At 37.3% G+C, this 24,668-nt stretch overlaps 1 protein-coding gene across 1 annotated transcript in view; it reads left to right on the forward strand.

The window, feature by feature from the left end:
- The first annotated feature begins 1,832 nt into the window (after positions 1-1,832).
- LOC145957318 (uncharacterized) overlaps positions 1,833-24,668 on the forward strand; it is a 63,149-nt gene continuing 40,313 nt past the window's right edge. Inside the window, exon 1 of the mRNA XM_083073552.1 lies at positions 1,833-2,871. Within this exon, the coding sequence (XP_082929678.1) occupies positions 1,833-2,871 (1,039 nt within the window). The remainder of the gene's footprint in view (positions 2,872-24,668) is intronic.

The raw sequence follows: 24,668 nt of genomic DNA on the forward strand, positions 1-24,668 counted from the left end.
GTCTGAAGTCCACTATTCACAACGAGGAACATCACATATCTTCCATATTCACAAGAAGAGTACACGAAGTCATCAAGAATGAGATATGAAACAAGAAAAATAGAAGAACGTGAATCCACAAGTCAAAGTTGCGTGTGTTAGGGCAAGTACATCTACTTTTCAGAAAAAGGCAACACCTCTGCAACTACAATGACAGAAAAAGGACAAAAAAACCTAGATCATGATTGAAGTCAGAAATAAAAGGGAACAAATTACGCAAAGGACTTCACGTAACAAAGATTCAATAGGCAAGCATTTAATGCAAAATCAAACGCATTAAATGAAGAAGATCTGTATAGCCATGAACGAATGACTATCTGCATCAACGGGAAGCTCCGCCTCAACGGACACATTCAAATTCAAAGAACGGGCAGATTTATCACAAGGTTAAAAATATCAAGACTTGAGAAGAGAAGAAGTAGAGAAGAGAAGAAGTAGAGAATAGAAGCAACAAATAATAAGCAAAAGAAAGCGTCAAACCAAAACTACATCTCTTCTTGTTCGGATTTGAATATCAGTGTAAAACTAAGATAATTTATCTTAGTGAATGTAGAAACTACCCCATCCTCTCTACGAGAGTTTTATACACAGTCTAAAACACATATCCTTGTAAAACTATGGTTGAAAACCTTAGCGAGTGTAGAAACGATACTATCCTCTTTGTGAGAGACGCACACACACTCAAAACATCCATTGTTTGTAAAGCCTGAAGAGGCTAGTGAAAGAATTCTTGGAGAACCAGAAGTGGTTTAAGAATACTAGTGTCGACAAGTGAAGTTGACGAACCAGGAGTGGTTGAGAATACTCGGAGAACCAGAAGTGGTTTAAGAATACTAGCGTCTACAAGTGAAGTTGACAAACCAGAAGTGGTTGAGAATACTCGGAGAACCAGAAGTGGTTTAAGAATACTAGCGTCGACGAGTGAAGTTGACGAACCAGAAGTGGTTAAGAATACTTGTAATTCATTGTGATTAGTGGAACCCTTCAGTTGAAGGAGACTGGACGTAGCTCAAGATAAGTGAACCAATATAAAATTCTGTGCATCGTTTATTTGTTTTACAAACGCAATTTTATTTATATTTATATATCACACTGAAAAAATTCGTCTACTACTTATTTTCCAAATGATATTTAGAAGAAATTATATTTGTTTGACTTAAGAAACTATTTTCGAGTAGACGATAGATCTTTAGACGCAGAGTTTCTCTTAACCAATCTTGCACAGTCTCTAAGTGCTTGAAATATTATTTTCAGACGGAAAGAAGTCCCTTTGCGAAAATGTTTTTAAAATCCTTCATTCACACACATTCAACCCCCCCTTTTGTGTGTTTTCTACTAAACTTCAATTGGTATCAGAGCTTGACCCCTAGGGTTGAGCATCTAACACTACAGGGGTATGATCAATGAAAAATGAAGGACAGGCGGTGAACCGCCCACCTCTCTTCAGAGGCACCAACTACGACTACTAGAAAGAAAGAATGATTGCGTTCTTTGATGCATGTCATATAGACATGTGAGAGGTTGTAGAACAGGGAGATTACATTCTGTTGGACGGGGCTGGTAGGGAGATACCCAAGGCACGCTGGAACGAGGGACAAAAACAAAGATTCGTGTTGAACTCCAAAGCCCGAAATGCCCACATGTGTGCTCTGATTGAGGAAGAATACACCAAGGTGCACAACTTCAAAAGTGCCAAACAAATGTGGGATACCCTAACCATAACCTATGAGGGATCCCTATAGGTAAAATGCAACAAGCTAAGCTTGTTGGTCTGTAAGTATGAACTCTTCGAGATGGAAGAGAACGAGTCTATCCAAACTATGTTTGGAAGATTTCAAACTATTATTAATGAACTCTCTTTTCTAGGTAGGACTTATGATAATTTTGATCATATTGACAAATTGCTTCGTAGTCTACCCAGGAAGTGGAGACCCCAAGTTACGACCCTCAGAGCATCAAAGAATCTCGAAAAGCTCTCACTGGAAGAACTCATAGGACTACTCAAAGTCCATGAGATAGAGCTACAACAAGATGAAGCAGGAAGAAAACAAAAGTCCATTGCACTAAGTGTGCAAAAGACGAAACCTACATCATCATCCTCAAAAGTCTTAAAGGCAGAAGAAACGTCCGATGAGAGCTGCAACAAAGAGACGTGTGACTCAAACGATGAGTTATCCCTCTTTTCTAGAAAAATATACTCTATGATGAAGAAAAAGAGAGGTTCATGCTGGAGAAAATACAACAGAACTCTAAGAGACAAAGCACAACCACTATGCTATAAATGCAAGAAACCAGGACATTACAAAATAGAATGTCCAGAACTAGAAAAAGAAAAGGAGAAAGAAAAGAAGAAGTCAACTCTCTATAAGAAGAAGAAGGCCATGATGGCCACCTGGGAAGACCTAGACACGACATCATCCAAAGATGATGAACAAACGAACATATGTATCATGGCAGACACAGACTCATCGTCAGAATTTGATGATGAAGAGATTAGTGAATCTGATTTCAAAGATCTTCAACATACATATAATCAACTTCTAATTGATTCTGCAAAGATCTCTACAGCATATAGAGAACAGAAGAAAAGAATTTTTGAATTACTTGAAAAAAATCTTTTACTTAAAAATGAAAATACAAAGTTATTGAAAGAATCAGAAAAAGGTCTTGAAGAAGCAAAACTATTAAACAAAGAAAATGAATCATTAAAATCAGATTTATCGACGTTCACCCTAGGAACTAAGAATCTTGAACATCTTTTAAAATACTCTAGGAGTAGAAATGATAAGTCTGGATTAGGATATGTTGATTCTGAATCAGAAAACAAATCAAGTACATCTACATATCCTTGTAGACCCCTAAAATTGTCCGGGTCGGAAATAAGACTCGAAGACTCTCGAAGACCGAAGGAAAGTCAGCCAGAAGGACTCCTGGAAGACCCTAGGATGATTATCTGTAGGTTTAGAGGTCTTAGAGTAGCTTAAAATAAGGATGTGGGAGGATTGAAGCTCAATACGGCCTCCTAGAAGTTCAGTACGGCCGTACTGAACAATTTGAACTACAATACGGCCGTACTGAAACCAATACGGCCATACTGAAGTTTTTGAACTTCAGTACGGCCGTACTGAAACCAATACGGCCGTACTGAATTCAATACGGCCGTACTGTAGTTCAAATCTTCAGTACGGGCCGTATTGATGTCAGAGGCCGTACTGCGCCTCACTCCTATATATAGGACGTCATTTGGACATCATTCTACACTTTTCCACACTTCTTGGACTCTCTTCTTGAGTATTCTGGGGTTTTTGAGCAGTGTTCTGCCCTAGAATTCTCTCCGAGAGTCGATCCGACGAAGTTCTTGAGTTCTGAGCATTTAGCTTGAGAATTCGAACTAGTCGAAGGGAAATCTTTTTGATTTCCATAGTAAAGATTAATTTTTAGGGAAGGAGCGAGCGAGTGTGTAGTGGGAGGGAGCGCCAAAAAGCCTCCTAACATTTGAATATATAAAAGCACGCTTCAAAGGTTTCTTCTTCAAAATCCTTCCTTTTACTGCTTTCTGATTGTTGCATCGCATGTTTAATTTATTCATCATGTAGATATCTTATTCATAGCCGTTTATAATAAATAGGGGTAATTTAGTAATTTTACACTGTTATTTATGAAATAATCCGTTATAGGGAACCCGAAAGGGGCGTTGTGGGGTGCTAACACCTTCCCCGCACGTAACCGACTCCCTTACCCAACTCTGGTTGTAATGGCCAAGGTTGATTTGCGAAAATCAATTGCCTTATCCCTTTTTCCAATGTTTTGAGTAAAACATTGGTGGCGACTCCAAGAACCCTTCTTTTTGCGAAAACCACTAATCCATGGAGGGTCCCGCTTGGGATTAACATGGATTGGTGAATCATTCAATAAAATTGTTAGTTCGATGAGGTCTCAGTTTGAGAATAAGTCGTTCTAACAATCCACCATTTTTCAAAACATTAAAAAGAGTCCGACCATCGTTGCGAATGCCAACGTCCGTTTCGGCGGGTGGCGACAGATGGCGACTCCGCTGGGGAAGCCTCGAGAGTCAATCCCATTTAGTGATGGATTCTTTTCAAAATAATAGTTTAAAATTACTTTATTACCCCTTACTTGTATGATAACATGCTTTATCTATTTGGCTTTAATAACTGTTGTATTTTTAAATTCTCGCAATTGTTTAAAATACAAACTGCACACGAACCTTTGCACACAACAGTTCCCTCTATACCCGGGGGCATGAGTGGTAAGCCATAGGGAGTGGATGTTAGTACGGCCGGTTGTCGAATGGGCCTAGGTGCCCGTAGACCGTTGTCGAAAAGCATCACTCAAGGTGATAACCATGAACTCGAGTCCAACAGTGCGTTGGAACTTTCCATCGACTTACGACGAGAGGGATTGGGTCCCTATAATGGGGGCACCTTGGGGGCCTCAGACCAGTGAGAACAGTTAGAACCACCTTGAATATGCACTTTTCTGCAGGATACCCCTACCTCGTGATTCGCTCGTGACTGTTCGTGGATGAGTGAATTGTTTGTGTATAGGTTTATGTGATATTGTTTGTGCATTAAAAATAAACCTCGTAATAAGGTCTAAGAATAAACCCCATGCATAAAAATGTCATGACATGAGAGGAAAGACCATGTGTGAAAATATAATAAAAGTAAGGAGCATGTGCATCATTACCAATAAGACAACATGCATCCTCATAATCATTCATTTTAGGTTCACCAATACTCCTTGACATGAATGAAAGAGACCCACGACTATTGAGTTTCTCCGTTGGGGAGAGGTCATAAGTCAAGGATGGTGGTAAAACTTTGTTTTAAAAAGGCAGCGCCTTAAAGATGGAGGGTTACCAAGCTCATGTCAAGTGTGTATTCACTCCATAAATAAACTAATTAGATTAAACATTCATTTTAGAAAGTGGCTGGTCATCTCTCTGTCCTCACGCGCGCGCAGAAAATCAAGAAGATGGACGCGTTGGAGGAACAAAATAAGAAGCTTACAGCCGAGCTCTCACAGCTCAAGGAGCAGATGGCGCAAATGATGGAACTCATGCGTCACCAAAACATGAACGGGGCTCACCACAGTGACCATGAGTCCCATCATGAGGAGGATCATGAGGAAGAACAAGACCCTCCGCGAGCTGTACCCCTTGGGGCGGGGATTACGATTAGAGAGCCCGAGATTTCAAAAGATCAATTCCGCGCTCTAGAAGACCGGCTGAGGGCTATGGAGGGGCATGATTTTGATATCAAAGATGCCGCCGACATGTGTTTAGTGAGGGACATCCAATTCCCTCCCAAATTCAAAGTGCCCGATTTCCCAAAGTACGTGGGATCGACTTGCCCCAAAAGTCATCTCACCATGTATTGCCGAAAGATGGCTGCATATGCCACTAATGAAAAGCTCTTAATTCATTGCTTCCAAGAGAGCTTGGCCGACACCGCACTCAACTGGTATATGCAGCTGGATGGGAATCAGGTGCGTACATGGAGGCAGTTGGCCGACGCATTTCTCAAGCGCTACAAGTATAACATCGACCTAACACCCGATAGGTCCGATCTTCAGGCCTTGAGTAAGAAAAATGATGAATCCTTTAAAGCGTACGCCCAACGATGGAGGGAGTTGGCAGCACAAATAGAGCCCCCGCTGTCGGATAAGGAGACGGTGTCCCTATTCATAAACTCGTTGACCGGTCCCTATTATGACAAGATGATAGGGAACACGACAACGCTCTTCTCGGACATCATCACCGTTGGAGAAAAAGTGGAACAAGGGCTGAAAAGTGGGAAGCTAGCTGGGCCTTCCCAATCATTTGAAGCTAAGAAGACCTTCGGGAAGAAGAAGGAGGGAGGAGTCAATGCCGTAAATGTTTCTTTATCTTCTTCCACTTCGAAGTCGGGAAAGTCGCAATACAACCCTGTGAAGAAGTTTGATAAACTTCCGACCACATATAGCGACCTCCTGCCGAAGCTAGTAGAAGCACGTCTTCTAGCTTACATTCCACCAAGGAAGATTGATCCACCTCATCCCGATTGGTACAAACCGCAAGACAAATGTCTATACCATTCGGGGGCATCGGGGCATTCAACGGAGAACTGTAGAGCTCTCAAAAATAAGGTCCAAGACCTTATCGATGCTGGGTGGATCACTTTTGATTCGACAGCGCCCGACGTGAGCAAGAATCCTCTGCCGAAGCAGGAGTAGAGAGAAGAGCAAGCCATGATAGGGCCCCTCCACATTTTTTTCTTTTTCTAGGGACTCATGATCAGTACCCGAGATCATGAGATCCTTTTCATGTAAATAAGGGTTTTTTGTACAGTTTTAATACATATCAATAAAGAGGCATTTTTCACATATCATTCTCTCTTTTGTTCTTTTCTCTCTTTCTCTTATTAATATTAATAATTCTAAACCAAAACAGAACCAATAAAACAATTATGTCTGTAATTGTTCGCTCTGACCGGGATCCGAAAGTTGAGGATGAATGGGTTGAGCTGGACAGTGATGAGGAGGCCATCTCTCCGGATCTGCAAAGACTGCTAGATCAAGAAGCTCGTCTACTCCAACCATGTCAAGAGAAATTGGAGACTGTGAATTTGGGGCAGGGCCGAGAGATAAAAGAGGTCAACATTGGGACCCATATCAGTGATGAAATAAGGACACATGTTTCCGCTATGATTATAATAAAATCATTCTTTATTCTTTCTCATTGCTTCTTTTCTTGCTTATAATAAAATTCTAAACCACATTATTTTTAACCCTGTTTGAATAAACATGAATGAGGTTAAAATCATCTTAATAATAATAAACCCGCATCATTTTTATGTGAAAGTGTGTGTGACAACTTGGAGCACCTTCCCTTGGCCTCGACAAGTGCCATCATGGGTAAAAAGAAATCCTTTAAAATAAAAGAAGCTCGGCAGGAAACCCAAAAAAGGGGCTGCGCAAAAATAAGAGCAAAAGACCCGCTAGGAATCCCACAAAAGGGTGACCTAGGCAAAAGTTAGGGTTGCAAAAATGAAAAAAAAAAAAAAAAAATCCATGATGGTACCACGAGCCGAATTCAAGAAAGGTTCAAGGGAAGCTATCTAAGTTGTCAAATCACAACGTCAATAAACAAAGATTTTCTTAACTTCATAAGTGTTTAATCAAACAAGCCTAAACACATAAGCCTACCTTGGCCAACCATTCTTACAAAAACCATTTTTGAAAAATAAATCCCCTCTAAAACACAAACTTCAGAACAAAAATATCTTTCCTTTCTTTTCTCTCTTGTCCCAAACGATTTTAGAATAATCTGGTGGAAGCATGGAGAAATAAATCATCACTGAAAATGGATCTAATCTGAATAATAAAATGGTGGAAGAACTGTGCCAAGAATTCAAGATCCAACACCACAACTCTTCCCCATATCGGCCGAAGATGAATGGGGCAGTCGAGGCAACCAATAAGAACATCAAGAAAATAGTGCAAAAGATGGTTGTCTCATTTAAAGACTAGCACGAGATGTTACCCTTCGCTCTTCATGGTTATAGGACTTCAGTACGCAGTTCTACCCGTCGAGGTCGAAATACCTTCTCTAAGGGTAATCATGGAAGCAAAACTTTCCGAGGCAGAATGGGTTCAAAGCCGATACGACCAGTTGAACCTTATCAAAGAGAAACGGCTGAACGCCATATGCCATGGTCAAGCCTATCAGAGGAAGATCAAAAAGGCTTTTGACAAGAAAGTCCATCCTCGAGTCTACCATGAGGGAGAGTTGGTAATGAAGAAGTTGCTACCCGCCCAAAAGGACAAAATCGGAAAGTGGGCCCCTAATTACGAAGGACCATACGTGGTGAAGCGAGCCTTCTCAGGAGGAGCATTGATCCTCACAGACATGGATGGAGAAGAACTTCGATACCCAGTCAACGCTGACGTGGTAAAGAAGTGCTACGCTTGAAGACGTTGCTTGCATAGGCCCGCTAGGATGAAAACTCGAAAAGGGCGTCCTAGGCAAAAGTTAGGGCAACATAAAAAGCCCGCCAGTACAAGGGTACTAGGCAAAACAAAGGCGAATTTATCCCCGCTAGGATACGTCCTAGGCAAATATTAGGGGCAAAAGAATAAGACACAAAAACAAAGCAAGCAACGATCACTTGAATCGAAAACCGAAAGGCGGTTCAAGTGATTATCTTCTAGAAGCAAGCGTCTTGCAGTATCTACACTCCTGGCTCAGGCATCTCACCCGAAGCAATTAGGGGAACGTAAGAGCAACAATTACAGATATAATTGTTAAGCCTGATGTATATAGCCTACCCTGGCCAGCCATTCTTCAGAAATTCCTTTTGTATATCTTTCTGTAAAAACATTTGTGAATATCAATAAAATATCTATTCATTTCTCTTCTCTCTTGACCATGTGATTATGCCTCTAAATTGGTGTTTCTTAAAAATTGTATGAAATTCCTTTAATAATCGGTCAATAAAGAAAGTTGGAGGGGTTCCTATAAAATCCGTAATCTCCTGCGAAAAAGGCTCACAAAAATCTTCCCTCACGTCGACGACAGAAATTCCTCCAAGAAAAGGAGGATAGGGAGAGCCATTCATTTTTCTAAAAACATTAACAAAATAATTAAACTTGCATTTTGTGCATCACACACACATTAGTTGCACATTCAAAGACCTTATCATGAGGCAACCGCATAAAATAGAAAAATAGGAAAAATTGCTTGTGTATGACAGCAGTCAACAGAAAAAGCCAAAAAACGACAAAAAAGGCAAAAAATTCAGAAAATCAACCACATCATACAGAATAACTGAGCCTGGAGAGGCTTGCCGAAATAATACTCCATCATCATACAGAATAACTGAGCCTGGAGAGGCTTGTCGAAATAATACTCCCCAGAGACTTCTCAGCTCACTCTCGTGGATCAAATCCCCAGTAAGAGCTATCAAAACAAGATCAGCAAGATTCCCCAATGGAAGCATGATCATCTGAACAGAATATCCGAGTCAAAGGACTTTGACTTCCTCAGTGGAAGATAGCTTTCCAACTCGAGCGACGAGTGAAGCTAAGCCTGAAGAGGCTTTCTAAATAATACTTTGGGATACATAAGATCTTCAATCCCCATTCGCCTACTCAGAGGCACCCCTTCGAAAAGAGAAAAATTGAAAAGATCAATAACCATTCCCCAAGCGGAATCCGGCACTCAGCCGAACACTGAACATCAAGATCATTCGCCTACTCAGAGGCACTCCTTCAAAAAGAGAAAATAAAAAAAAATCAATAATCATTCCCCAAGCGGAATTCGGCATTCAGCCAATCATTGAACGTCAAGATGATCCGCCTAACAGAAGAGGCCAATCAAGATCAAAACGACAGAATTCCCCAGCGGATGACAGCCTACGCAGAGGCAACAAAACCAAAAAAATCAAAAGAGTCACCCGAATAAGGATAACCGGGGTACTCCACCACCGTCAAAAGGACGTCAGCCAACCATAAGGCACCGCTCACATCAGAAAGAGCATCTTTGTGTCTGCACCCCCAAGGAATCAGAAAATTCCCCAGTGGGCACCAACTACGCAATGGAAAGTTGGGACACAAGAACCTATGAGTAACTGCACATCCCCTAGACGGATCCCTGCGTTATCCAGCCCTCAGTGGCACAAAAATCAAAAACAATCGTCGAAGCAGCATCGTGGACTGTGGAGACAAAATCATCACAAATCCCTGGAGAGGGCAAACTCACACTGCCAACGTCGTCAGAAACGCGGAGGCAGACCCTGGGAAGGGCAAACCGCAGACCCTGGAGAGGGCAAACTCACGCTACCAAAGTGATCAGAAGCACGGAGGTACGCAACCCTGGGGAGGGAAAACCGCAGACCCTGGAGAGGGCAAACTCACGCTACCAAAGTGATCAAAAGCACGGAGGTATGCAACCCTGGGGAGGGCAAACCGCAGACCCTGGAGAGGGCAAACTCACGCTACCAAAGTGATCAGAAGCACGGAGGTACGCAACCCTGGGGAGGGCAAACCGCAGACCCTGGAGAGGGCAAACTCACGCTACCAAAGTGACTAGAAGCACGGAGGTACGCAACCCTGGGGAGGGCAAACCGCAGACCCTGGAGAGGGCAAACTCACGCTACCAAAGTGATCAGAAGCACGGAGGTACGCAACCCTGGGGAGGGCAAACCGCAGACCCTGGAGAGGGCAAACTCACGCTACCAAAGTGATCAGAAGCACGGAGGTACGCAACCCTGGGGAGGGCAAACCGCAGACCCTGGAGAGGGCAAACTCACGCTACCAAAGTGACTAGAAGCACGGAGGTACGCAACCCTAGGGAGGGCAAACCGCAGACCCTGGAGAGGGCAAACTCACGCTACCCCCGTCGTCACAAACACGGAGGTATGCAGCTTCCGGCTCGGGTGTCGAGCGAAGCTAAGCCTGGAGAGGCGGTACTCACGCTACCCCCGTCGTCACAAACACGGAGGTATGCAGCTTCCGGCTCGGGTGTCGAGCGAAGCTAAGCCTGGAGAGGCAGTACTCACGCTACCCCCGTCGTCACAAACACGGAGGTACGCATGAGCCTGGAGAGGCGACGACTAATACTCAACCTGGAGAGGCTACTCAACAATTTTCCACCGGAAGACACTACAAGTCAGAAGGATGGCCTACTCCCCGGACAATTGGGTCAACTCCTTTACTTGTCAAACGGTACACCAAAAAGCCATTTGACTAAGTAAAGGGGGGGCAGCTGTAGACCCCTAAAATTGTCCGGGTCTGAAATAAGACTCGAAGACTCTCGAAGACCGAAGGAAAGTCAGCCAGAAGGACTCCTGGAAGACCCTAGGATGATTATCTGTAGGTTTAGAGGTCTTAGAGTAGCTTAAAATAAGGATGTGGGAGGATTGAAGCTCAATACGGCCTCCTAGAAGTTCAGTACGGCCGTACTGAACAATTTGAACTACAATACGGCCGTACTGAAACCAATACGGCCATACTGAAGTTTTTGAACTTCAGTACGGCCGTACTGAAACCAACACGGCCGTACTGAAGTTTTTGAAACTTCAGTACGGCCGTACTGAATTCAATACGGCCGTACTGTAGTTCAAATCTTCAGTACGGGCCGTATTGATGTCAGAGGCCGTACTGCGCCTCACTCCTATATATAGGACGTCATTTGGACATCATTCTACACTTTTCCACACTTCTTGGACTCTCTTCTTGAGTATTCTGGGGTTTTTGAGCAGTGTTCTGCCCTAGAATTCTCTCCGAGAGCCGATCCGACGAAGTTCTTGAGTTCTGAGCATTTAGCTTGAGAATTCGAACTAGTCGAAGGGAAATCTTTTTGATTTCCATAGTAAAGATTAATTTTTAGGGAAGGAGCGAGCGAGTGTGTAGTGGGAGGGAGCGCCAAAAAGCCTCCTAACATTTGAATATATAAAAGCACGCTTCAAAGGTTTCTTCTTCAAAATCCTTCCTTTTACTGCTTTCTGATTGTTGCATCGCATGTTTAATTTATTCATCATGTAGATATCTTATTCATAGCCGTTTATAATAAATAGGGGTAATTTAGTAATTTTACACTGTTATTTATGAAATAATCCGTTATAGGGAACCCGAAAGGGGCGTTGTGGGGTGCTAACACCTTCCCCGCACGTAACCGACTCTCTTACCCAACTCTGGTTGAAATGGCCAAGGTTGATTTGCGAAAATCAATTGCCTTATCCCTTTTTCCAATGTTTTGAGTAAAACATTGGTGGCGACTCCAAGAACCCTTCTTTTTGCGAAAACCACTAATCCATGGAGGGTCCCGCTTGGGATTAACATGGATTGGTGAATCATTCAATAAAATTGTTAGTTCGATGAGGTCTCAGTTTGAGAATAAGTCGTTCTAACAATCCACCATTTTTCAAAATATTAAAAAGAGTCCGACCATCGTCGCGAATGCCAACGTCCGTTTCGGCGGGTGGCGACAATCCTACGAATGGGAAGCACGAGCATTTCACTTCCAAGTGCAGTTAGATGCACAAGAAGAGGTATTCCAAAACCTTACATGCTAACATTTATGGACCCAAATCCATTTGGGTACCAAAGACTGAAATAATACCTATTGCAAATTTGTTCAACAAGAAAAAGAAGTGTCCAGTCATGGTACCTAGACAATGGCTGCTCGCGACACATGATGGGCCAAAGGTCTATGTTTCTAGACCTCAGGTCCAAGAAAGGAAGCCAAGTCACATTTGGCGGAGGGCAGAAAGAACAAATAATCATGGGGATATGTAAAATAGGTATAAATTCCTCTATCACCATTGATAACGTCTTATATGTTAAAGGATTAACACATAACTTGCTAAGCATAAGTCAATTATGTGACAGTAGTTATGAAGTATCCTTCAATAAAAATACACTACATGGAAAATGATAAATTGCGACGGACAAATTGCGACGGTTATCTAGAAACCGTCGTCGCTTTGATATTGCGACCCTTCACACGACAGTTTTTCAAAACCGTCGCAAAATTGTTCAACATTGCGATGGTTTATCGTAAACCGTCGCAAAATTTGTAGAACATTGCGACGGTTTATCAAAACCGTCGCAAAATTATTCAACATTGCGACGGTTTATCGTAAACCATCGCAAAATTTGTTGAAGATTGCGACAGTTAGTGATAAACCGTCGCAAAATTTTCAGCATTGTGACGGTTTACTATAAACCGTCGCAATCTACAAGACAATTTTTTTTTTATTAAAATTAAATTTTTTTTAAGTATTATGTATATTATCTTAATAAACTTATATTTTATTAACAATTTTATATATACTTCCTTTAACATGAGGTACACGATTTTTTTTTCTTTATATAACTTCAAAATCGTGACTAGAATATAAATTTATCTTTCAACAAACTTATGAATTTATCTTGTATGTAAGATGTGTTAGAGTATATAAATAAATATAATTATCATTTTATAACTTAATTTTTGAGTTATTAGATCACATATTATTGAATAATTTACAATGTTAAATTTTATAAATTTTATTTTAAATTCCATCTTTATAACACTATTAAAAATATAAAAATAAATATGTTAAATTTTATAAAAATCCAGTTTAATTTATTTATGATATAAATATGTTTTTAATATCTAATATATATTTTTAGATGATAATTTATTTTAAAATATATCTTATAATAACAATTCTAAATGGAACATAAATCTTCAGATTTTTCTTATTTTGATTTTTTTAATTAATATATACAACTATACTATTTTGATTTTTTCAATCAACGTATACAATAAATAAAAAACACAAAAGATAAACATGCATGGACAAATTTTATTTTATCAAAAAATTATTTAATATATTACATTATATATGTGAATATTAAGACATATATATATATATATATATATATATATCAATATATATTATAATTAAACTTTTTTAAAAATTAATTCATGATTAAGAAATTTTTTTATCACATGAGAATTAATTTCTTTCAAAAATTTGACAGATATCAAATAAATAAATATTTTTTTCAGAATCTATATTTTATTTTATTAGAATATAATTTTTATGTTTTAAAATATATTATTTTTTAGATAAAAAATTATGTATATGTCAAATAGTAATGGGGGCAAGTACCCCACTATTCCAAACGTGCATCCGTCCCTGTATATATATATATATATATATATATATATATATATATATATATATATATATATATATATATAATATATGGAGTTATAATTATATCGGTGTAAAGTATTATGACGCTCAATAACTTTATATTAAATGTGAATTTTGTAAATCCAACCGTTAAATTGAAAGTTCATATCACTTTATAAGTGTATATAAAATTTTGTTAAAATTGAACAACTGGAAGGAAATCAAAGTGTTTATATTTTAGTGTATTTTGAAATAAATATATTACATCAATTTTATTTTATAAAAATGAAGTATCAAATCATCTTGGATTAATATAAAGTTTTGTATATATAATCTATGAGAGATATGAACTTTCAATCTAACAGTTGGATTTACCAAATTTACATTTAATATAAAGTTATTGAGCGGTGTAATACTTAGTAAAAGTCACATTTAATATATATATATATATATATATATATATATATATATATATATATATATATATATATGAGGGAGTTATAATTACATCGGTGTAAATTTTACTAAGTGTTACACCGCTCAATAACTTTATATTAAATGTAAATTTTGTAAATTCAACCGTTAGATTGAAAATCTTTTACTCTTAAATCAATATATACAAAATGTTATATTAATCGAAGATGATTTCTTATAAAATTAAATTCAATCTGTCGGAAAATTTATATTTTCGATGAGAAAATTTTTGTAGGAAAAGCTATATATATTGATGGAATATTTCAGAAAAATTTATATTTATGGAAAATGTAAGAACTGGTTTTAAATTTGATATGAAAATATTATGATATAATTAGATAAGATTTTAAGTTTGTATTTTATTAATGGTTGATAATTAAAAAATAAAACAAGGATAAATACATTTTTTGAATATTATATGTTTGATTTAAGATAACTTACAAAATAACTCTTGGTAAAGTTATTCCGCTCAATAACTCATGGTGTGTGTCGAATTTCATCGATCCAATTAATTGTTAATTTAAAAGTTATTAAATTTTACTAATAATTAATATAAAAAATTTAATTAGTTTTGGAATAAATTATTTGCTAATTAACAATATAATTGAAACATTAATTATTTTAAATTATTTAACTAAAATCTTATTGACAATTTACTATATGATCTTAATATTTTTGTATAACTAATATCTTCTTTTAAATTTGATATGAGAATATTATATATAATTAGATAAGATTTTAAGTTAGTATTTTATTGATAGTTGATAATTAGAAAATAAAACAAGGATAAATACATTTTTTTGAATTTTATATGTTTGATTTAAGGTAAATAAATATATTAAATTAATTAACAATTATTTAAAATATTAAAATTTAATTTATGAGTATGTAATAAATAAATATTTATAATTTTATAAATTATATTATCATTATAAATTATAAAATTAAATAATAATTTAAGTTCTAATTTTAAATAGAAATAAGTAGATGTTAATTATAAAAGTAAGTACATATAAATAAAGAATAACTAAATATATTATTATTATTATTATTATTATTACTATTATTATTATTATTATTATTCATAATATAAAATTATTATATATTATTATTATAGTACAAATATGAGATTGTATATTTGAGGATAACTTAAATGAATTAATTTGTATAAGTTATACTGACAACATATATATACATTTCAGTAGCCTACTTATCAAAACTTCACAGTTAAGCGTGCTTGACCTGGAGTAGTACAGGGATGGGTGACCTTCTGGGAAGTTTCCCAGAAATTGCACAAGTAAGGATAAAACACGCTAAATAGTAAAATATTGTGAAATAGAACCCCTGAGAGACTAAATATGAGGATTGTTACATTAATAAATTTATTAAAATTAAAAAAAATTATAATTTTGGACAAGTAAAAAAAGAGTCGTAATATTAATTTAGAGGCAGTTGGTGCGACAGTTGATGAAAGGGTCGCAATGTTAATATAGAGGCAGTTGGTGCGAGAGTTGATGAAAGGGTCGCAATTCCAAGTTTGCGACGGTTTGTGCAACGGTTCTGATAACCGTCGCAAAATTTTCTGGTGACGGACAATTCTGCGATGGTTCCCAAACCGTCGCAATGTTGTCTTTGCGGCAGTTCTAACCGTCGCAATGTAGGACATATAACCATCGCAAAATCGTCATTTTCTTGTAGTGATAAATGTACTGTTAGTCAAACTGATTCAACTATATTATTTACGGCTAATAGATTGAATAACTTGTAAAAAATAATGCTTAATGAACTAGAAAATCAAAATGTTGATTGTCTAGTATCCTATGAAAACCAGTGGATGTCGCACAAGAAGCTTGGCCATGCAAGCTTGAGATTAATCTCAAAGCTGAAAAACCATAACCTCGTAAGAGGTCTACCGAGTCTTGTGTACCAGATGAATAGCTTATATGAAGCATGTCAAAAGGGAAAACAAGTTAAAAGTTCATTCAAAAGTAAAAATCATGTTTACACCTCAAGACCTCTTGAACTGCTCCACATAGATTTATTTGGTCCCACTAGGACTACATCTATCAGTGGTAAAAGATATGGACTAGTCATTGTTGATGACTACACTAGATTGGCATGGGTGTTGTTCATAACCCATAAAAATGAGTCCTTCAAGGTATTCCATGTATTCTGTAAAAGAGTTCAAAACGAAAAAGGAATATCAATTGCGTCTATAAGAAGTGATCATGGGGGACAATTTGAAAACGAACAGTTTCAAGATTTTTGTGAAGAAAATGGAATCAAACACAATTTTTCAACTCCTAGAACTCCACAACAAAATAGAGTTGTAGAAAGAAAGAATCGCTCTTTACAAGAAATGGAAAAAACTTTATTAAATGATTTTTCAACTCCCAAACACTTCTGGGCAGAAGCAATTAATACTTCATGCTATATACAAAAAAGAATATATATTAGACCTATCTTGAAGAAAACTCCCAATGAATTGTGGAAGGGACGAGCACCCAACATATCATACTTTCATCCATTCGGATGCAAATGCTTCATTTTAAACACTAAAGATAACTTTGGAAAATTTGACTAAAAAACCGACAAGGGTATCCTGCTTGGATACTCTGAAAGGTCAAAAGCCTATAGAGTCTTCAAAAAAAGAACCAGAACTGTTGAAGAAGCCATTCACGTTAAGTTTAACGAAAACAAGCCTGATAAAGAAATATCAGAGTTAGGAAATTTCTTTGAGAATATGCAAGTAAATAAAAGTCAGTCAAAGGAAGATGAGTCTAAAGAAATTAAAGTGCAACAGGATGACAGAGAGGAAAGAGAGCTTGTAAATTGAAACTGGCAGATGAAGGCTCATCATTCTCAAGAGCATCATTGGCGAGGCAAAGGATGCAGTAAGAATGAGAAGCTCATTCAAAACCCAAGCACAAATTGCACTTTTGTTCCAAGTTGAACCAAAGACCACGGACGAAGCCTTATCAGACGATAGCTGGGTTCAAGCTATGCTGGAAGAACTCACCCAATTCCAAAAGAATGACGTCTAGAAACTCGTTCAAGCTCCAAAGGATAGGACAATAATTGGCACAAAATGGGTGTATAGAAACAAGCTAGACGAATAAGGAAATGTGGTAAGGAACAAAGCAAGGTTAGTTGCAAAAGGATACTCGTAGCAAAAAGGAATCAACTTTACTGAAACCTTTGCACCTATTGCTAGAATAGAAGCTATTAGAATATTACTTGCATTTGTTGCATGCACTGGTATGAAATTATATCAAATGGACGTAAAACGTGCATTTTTAAATGGATCAATTTTAGAAGAAGTTTATGTATGCCAACCCCCTGGTTTTGAAAGTGACTTGCTTCCATCCCATGTTTTCAAGCTAAACAAAGCCTTGTATGGACTGAAACAGGCACCACGAGCATGGTACAACAAATTAAGCTCTTTTATAATAAGTAATAACTTTATAAGAGGAAAAATCGACAACACTCTATTTCAAAAAGTACTAAAAGATGATTTCATAATAGTTCAAATTTATGTAGATGACATAATATTTGGAGCTACTAATGATAATCTCTGTCAAGATTTTTCCAAGCTTATGCAGGATGAATTTGAAATGAGCATGATGGGAGAATTGATGATGGAAGAGCATGGGCCAAAGGCCCAACCACTAGAGCTATGGCCAGGAGATTACTTGAAGACTTGTCTGCTTCAGAGCTTAGTGGGCCCAATGGGCTTGGTGGGCCTAGGGTGCTTTTCACATGGACTTTACTTGATTAAACACCATGCTTTATTGTATATTTCTTAGTATAGGAATTTGTTTGATTTTGGTCTTGTATTTTGACCATAGTTTAGGGTTTAGGCTTTTAGGCTTATATTTGGGCTTCATGGGCTTTGGGCTTTTGATACCCAATATTAGGCTCATTCTTTTTCTTGTATTTTTTCCTATTCATTGTATTCATTAGACCAATGTATTTCGGTCCATAGATTAGGTTTATATGAAGTATACATTAATAGGAGAATTAGGTTTCATTCATGTGTCATTTAGAAGTAATTTGAAATGAATTTGAGTCACATGGATGGCATGGAGTGGTTCCGACCATGTGAGCTCCAAATTCACTTCAAATAACTCCTAAATCACACCTAAATGATGGTAGCATCCGGATTAAGCATGTGAGTGGCCAAAGTTTGAATTTCAAATTCAAATTTGAAATTCAAACTTGGCGCCAACTATGCTTGTTTGAGTTGCCGCCAAGCTTGACTTAGTTTCCCTCCTATAAATGTATCTCTTCCCACCATGTAAAAATACTTTTGATATATGAGATTTCTGAATTGATTTCAGCCATCTTTCAAGAGTCACCGAAGTTCTAAGAGAGAGCCATAGAGAGTGCCTTCAATTCCTTAGGAAAACCTAGTTTCCTTCTCTTTGAAGTGTGCAATCCCTTGAGCGCTTGAGCTTGGATGCTTCCCTCTAAGGTCTAGACCTTACCTTCCGCAAGTGTTCTTCATTCTAAGGTGTTCATCATCTCGGTCTCATCTCCATTGAAGAGGATCCGTGCCTAGGAGGAGTCAAGGAGGAGTCCATTCTTCACCTCTCCTACTTCCTTCTATCAACTGAAGTTCTTTCTAGGACTTCAAATCATCCAGTCGGATGAAGGGATCAAAATTCATTAGACGAAATATACGAAAGAGCTACTGAAGAAGTATAAGATGGAAGACGCCAAACCAATGAAGACTCCAATGAATCCATCGTCTACTCTTGGTCTGGATGAAGACTCACCAGACGTAGATAACACCATGTATCGAGGAATGGTAGGCTCACTTTTGTACCTAACGACATCCAGACCTGAGATTATGTTCAGCGTTTGCGTCTACGTTAGATTTAAAGTGAGACCTAAGGGGGTACATTTACAAGCTGTTAAACGTATCTTAAGATATCTTAAGGGAACAACTAACCTAGGAATCAACTTCTATTGAAGCCAAAATTTTCCCCTATTAGGATATTGTGATGCAGATTATGTTGGGGACAAATGGGAGAGAAAAAGCACCACCGGAGGATGTCACTTTCTCGGACGCTGCTTAGTTTCATGGACTAGAAAAAGGTAAAGCACGATTGCCTTATCAACTTGCGAAACTGAGTATGTCGTCGTAGGATAGTGCCTTACGCAACTATTTTGGATCAAACATCAGCTGAAAGACTACGACATTTATGAAAGTAGTATTCCTGTACTCTGTGATAACACTGCTGCAATTAGCATTTCTAAAAATCCTGTTTTGCATTCTAGGACTAAACACATTGAGATTAAACATCATTTTATTAGAGATCATGTACAAAAAGGAACCTTCGACCTAGTATACATTAAAATTGAGGAACAATTGGCCGATATCTTTACCAAACCCCTTTAAGAAGATAGATATATCTGGCTGAGAGATAGGCTAGGAATGACATTGATAGGTGAACAATAAACTGCGGGTTTGCCAACACCTGATTCTTTTTGATGATTACAAAGGGGGAGAAATAATAAAGAATCTATCAAACCTATCTCAGGGAGAAGTAGGAATAATCAAGTGAGGGGGAGAAAATATACTAAGGGGGAGAGGCCTTAAAACAAATGCTTAATAATTGCTTTGATGTATGTATGAAATGCTTGATATGCATGAATCTACACGCATGTTATATCTGAAACGAATTGATAGATTATATTTGTCATCATCAAAAAGGGAGAGATTGTTGAAGTAGACGAAGCAATTCCTATCGAGGTTTTGAACATGAAAAATATAATACATATTGTTATGACTAATCTATGTGTCAGTGATTCAAATAAATATAAGAAACAGGCAAAACTAAAACAAGGAACAAACAAACCAAGCCAAATAAGCGCCAGATGATAACAAATATTAGGCGAAGATGTGTCAAGGACAACCTAGAAAGCAACATAAGAAATCAGACGCAAGGCCAAAACAAATATCAAACGAAGAGTAAAACTAGACCATGACAAAGTTAGCTTAGCACCAAATAAACATCAGATGAAGCTCAATGGTCAACTACACAAAGGTCAACAAAACAAGTATCAGTCGTTGGATAACATAAGACAAAGAAATATTCCAGACGAAATAAAAGTCATCCATCTTCACGTCTGATTATATGAGATGAAAAAGTCAAAGTCTAACTCTTAGATGGAGACTCAGATTCTAGACGCAAACTAAGAATGTTGAAAAACGTATCAAGTCCACTATTCACAACAAAGAACATTACATATCATCCACATTCACAAGAAGAGTACATGAAGTCATCAAGAATGTGATATGAAAGAAGAAAAATAGAAGAGCGCGAATCCACAAGTCAAAGCTGCGTGTGTCAGGGCAAGTACATCTACTTTTCAGAAAATAGAAGAATGTGATATGATGGAATCATGCCTAGGAAGGCAAGAGGTGACATATTGAAGGAGCCAAGAGGAGTTGGCTAGACATGAAGGTTTGGGCCAGTCAGGGCCCAATGGGCCTGATGGGCCTGGGAAGGCCCAAGTTGAACTTTTCATGGGCCATATTTTGTTATAGCTATTTTCATATGTTTTGTATACATCATGTTAGTATAGGTATCATATATTTTGGTGTTGTATTTTGGACCACATAGAGTAGCATTTTAGGTTTTAGGCTTGTTGGGCCTAGTTTTGGGCTTCATGGGCCTTTGGGCTTTTGGTACCCAATATTGAGCTCATTTTCATTCTTGTAATTTTTCCTTTCCATTGTATTTGCTTGACCATTGTATTTAGGTCATTAGATTAGGAAAATACAAGGAATACTAAAGTAGGCTAATTAGGTTAAATTAGGTTTAATTTGGAAGCCATTTAAGTTACATTTGAGTCACATGTTTTGCACCTTTGGTGGCTGAACATGTGACCTCAAATTAACCCTAAATGACACTCCAAATTACACTTAGATGCACCTTAGGTACCTGAATTTTCGGAGTAGCACATGGGAGCCAAAATTTGAATTCAAATTTTGGGCGCCACATGTCACCTTTTGATTTAGGCGCCCAAAGTGTGCAAAACCATGCTTACTTAAGTGTTTCCTTCACCATTTTGTATTCACTTTGAATATTCAGAAATTTGAGAGCCATTGAGCCAAGTTTCTCCCTCAAAGTCACCGAAATTCCAAGAGAGAAAGTCTTAGAGAGTGCCTTCAAAATACCCTAGGAAAACCTATTTTCCTTCTCTTTGAAGTGTGCAATCCCTTGAGGCTTGAGCTTGGATGCTTCCTTCTATGGATTTGGAATCCTAATCCGCAGGTTCTACATCTTCTAGAGGTGTTCTACATTCGGTTTATCTCCATTGAAGAAGATCCGTGCATAAGGAGAGCTAAGGAGAAGCTAGTTCTTCACTTCTTCTTACTCTCTCCATCAACTACAATGAAGGAAAAAGGATAAACATACCTAGGTCATGATTGAAGTCAGAAATAAAAGGGAACAAATTATGAAAAGGACTTCACGTAACACAGATTCAGCAAGCAAGCATTTAATGCAAAATCAAACGCATTAAATGAAGAAGATCTGTATAGCCATGAACGAACGACTATCTACATCAACGGGAAGCTCCGCCTCAACAGACACATTCAAATTCAAACAACGGGCATATTTATCACAAGGCTATAAATATCAAAACCTGATAAGAGAAGAAGTAGAGAAGAGAAGCAACGAATAATAAGCAAAAGAAAGCGTCAAACCAAAACTACATCTCTTCTTGTTTGGATTTGAATATCAGTGTAAAACTAAGATAGTTTATCTCAGTGAGTGTAGAAACTACCGCATCCTCTCTACGAGAGTTATATACACACTCTAAAACACATATCCTTGTAAAACTAAGGTTGAAAACCCTAGCGAGTGTAGAAACCATACTATCCTCTCTGTGAGAGTCGCACACACTCAAAACATCCATTGTTTGTAAAGCCTGAGGAGGCTAGTGAATGAATACTTGGAGAACCAGAAGTGATTTAAGAATACTAGCGTCGACAAGTGAAGTTGACGAACCAAGAGTGGTTGAGAATACTCGGGGAACCAAAAGTGGTTTAAGAATACCAGTGTCAACAAGTGAAGTTGACAAACCCGGAGTGGTTGAGAATACTCGGAGAACTAGAAGTGGTTTAAGAATACTAGCATCGACGAGTGAAGTTGAAGAATCAAAAGTGGTTAAGAATACTTGTAATCTGTTGTGATTAGTGGAACCCTTCAATTGAAGGAGACTGGACGTAGCTTAGGACGAGTGAACCAGTATAAAATTATGTGCATCATTAATTTGTTTTACAAACGCAGTTTTATTTATATTGATATATCACACTGAAAAACTTTGTCTACTACTTATTTTCCAAACGATTTTAGAAGAAATTATATTTTTTTGACTTAAGAAACTATTTTCGAGTAGACGATAGATCTTCAGACGCAAAGTTTCTCTTAACCAATCTTGCACAGTCTCTAAGTGCTTTAAATATTATTTTCAGACGGAAAGAAGTCCCTTTGCGAAAACGTTTTTAAAATCCTTCGTTCACACAAATTCAACACCCCTTCTGTGTGCTTTCTGGTAAACTTCATTCTCCACCACCACAATTCATGTGGAATCTTCTTTAATAAGGGTCTTATCAATATTCTGTTTTGAATATAGCAAGCCATATTCACTACTTCTGCCCATAAGTGTTTTTCCAAAGAGTTTTTGCAAAGAAAAGTTCTGACAATTTCTTTTAAGGTTCAGTTCTTTCTTTCAACTACCTCATTTTGTTGAGGTGTTCCTAGTGAAAAAAAGATGTCAAAGACACCATTCTTTTTCACAAAAGGTTTTAAAATCAATATTTTCAAATTTAGTTTCATGATCACTTCTGATAGCAAAGATGCATAAACCTATTACATTTTGAACACATTTACAGAATATTTCAAATACTTGGAAAGACTCTTGTTTGTGAGTTAGGAAATAAGCCCATGTGTTTCTAGAATATTCATCTATAATGAAAATCCCATACATCTTACCACCCAAACTTAAAGTTTTAGTAGGACCAAACAGATCCATATATAACAGTTCTAAAGGTCTAGAAGTGGAAATAACTTTCTTGGATTTAAAAGATGTTTTGATCTGTTTCCCCTTCTAACATGCTTCATAGAGAAGATGACTTTTCCATGAAATCTCAGGCATTCCTTTTACTAAACCTTTGTCCATATTTTTTGAAGTAATCTCATAGAGATTATTCTTTCTATGGGCAGTAAAAAACACATATTCATCGCCTTATTTAACTATGTATGCTTCTTTGTCAAAAGATACAATAGATCCGTTGTCACAAAGTTGACATATGCTAAGCAAATTATACTTTAATCCTTCAACATACAAAATATTACTTACAGTAGGTATAGAATATTTACCTATCTTACCTATACCATTGATTGTTCCTTTTTTTCTTCCTTTGAAAGAGATGGATCCTTCATGAGGTTGAAGGCCTAGGAACATAGACCTTTCTCCCGTCATGTGTCGTGAGCACCCATTTTGTAAGTACTAGTGTGAATCCTTCCTTTTTCCCACCATGGATATGTACAATAAAGATTTTCTTTGACTTTGGTATCAAAATATTTTTGCATTTTTCTTGTTAGTTCTCACAACCTTAGACTTTTCTTTTCGTTTGCTTTGAGTTGTCCTTTTTTTTCACTGTCGTTGTAGAAAATAGTCTTAGGTTTGAATCCAAATGTCCCAAATCCAAAGTCAAAGACAAGACCACTTCTCCTTATGGAAATCTTCTATGTTTTAAAAGCATGTTTAGTTCAGTAGACTCATCAACAAACTTAGTTAGGTCCCTTCTAAGTTGTATGTTTTCAACTTCTAATGTTGTAACCTCAGGTGGGATATTACTAATGATCTTTTCTTTGAGAGTTTATATCTCTTTTGCAGTGTCTGACATGTCTATCTTGAGATTATCATTTTCAATTTGTAAAAATTTATATTTCTCTTTTAATTTTTTATACTCAAGAGAGATCATGTGAGAATTTGCAAAGAGTAAGAGTAAGAGCCTTAAGATGATCTTTATTATTCATTTGAACTTTGTGAACTCACAAGGGTACAAGAAGTTCATCAAGAGTAAGAGCCTATAGGTCATGATCCTCTAAGATTCTTATGGCTCTAGGCTCCTAGATTATTGGAAGGCTATCCAAGATCTTAAGATTGTTTTGAGCTTTTGAAAACTCAGTTCCTAGGGATTTAAACCCATTTAGAATTGTTTGGAATCTTTTAAATATTTCGTCAATGATCTCATTCTCCTTTATGGAGAACAACTCATAATGTCTCTAAAGAGTGGTAGCTCGTCTAAGTCTGACATCCTTAATACCTTTATGAGTTATCTTGATGGCTTTCCACATTTCTTTGGTCATAAAGTAGCTACAGAACTTATTGTACACGATTCTGGATAAGGAGCAAACCAAAATGTATCTAGCTTTCATC

This window comes from Cajanus cajan, chromosome 4, assembly GCF_000230855.2.
Source record: "Cajanus cajan strain Asha chromosome 4, NIPB_CcT2T_4, whole genome shotgun sequence".
Taxonomy (NCBI): Eukaryota; Viridiplantae; Streptophyta; class Magnoliopsida; order Fabales; family Fabaceae; genus Cajanus; species Cajanus cajan.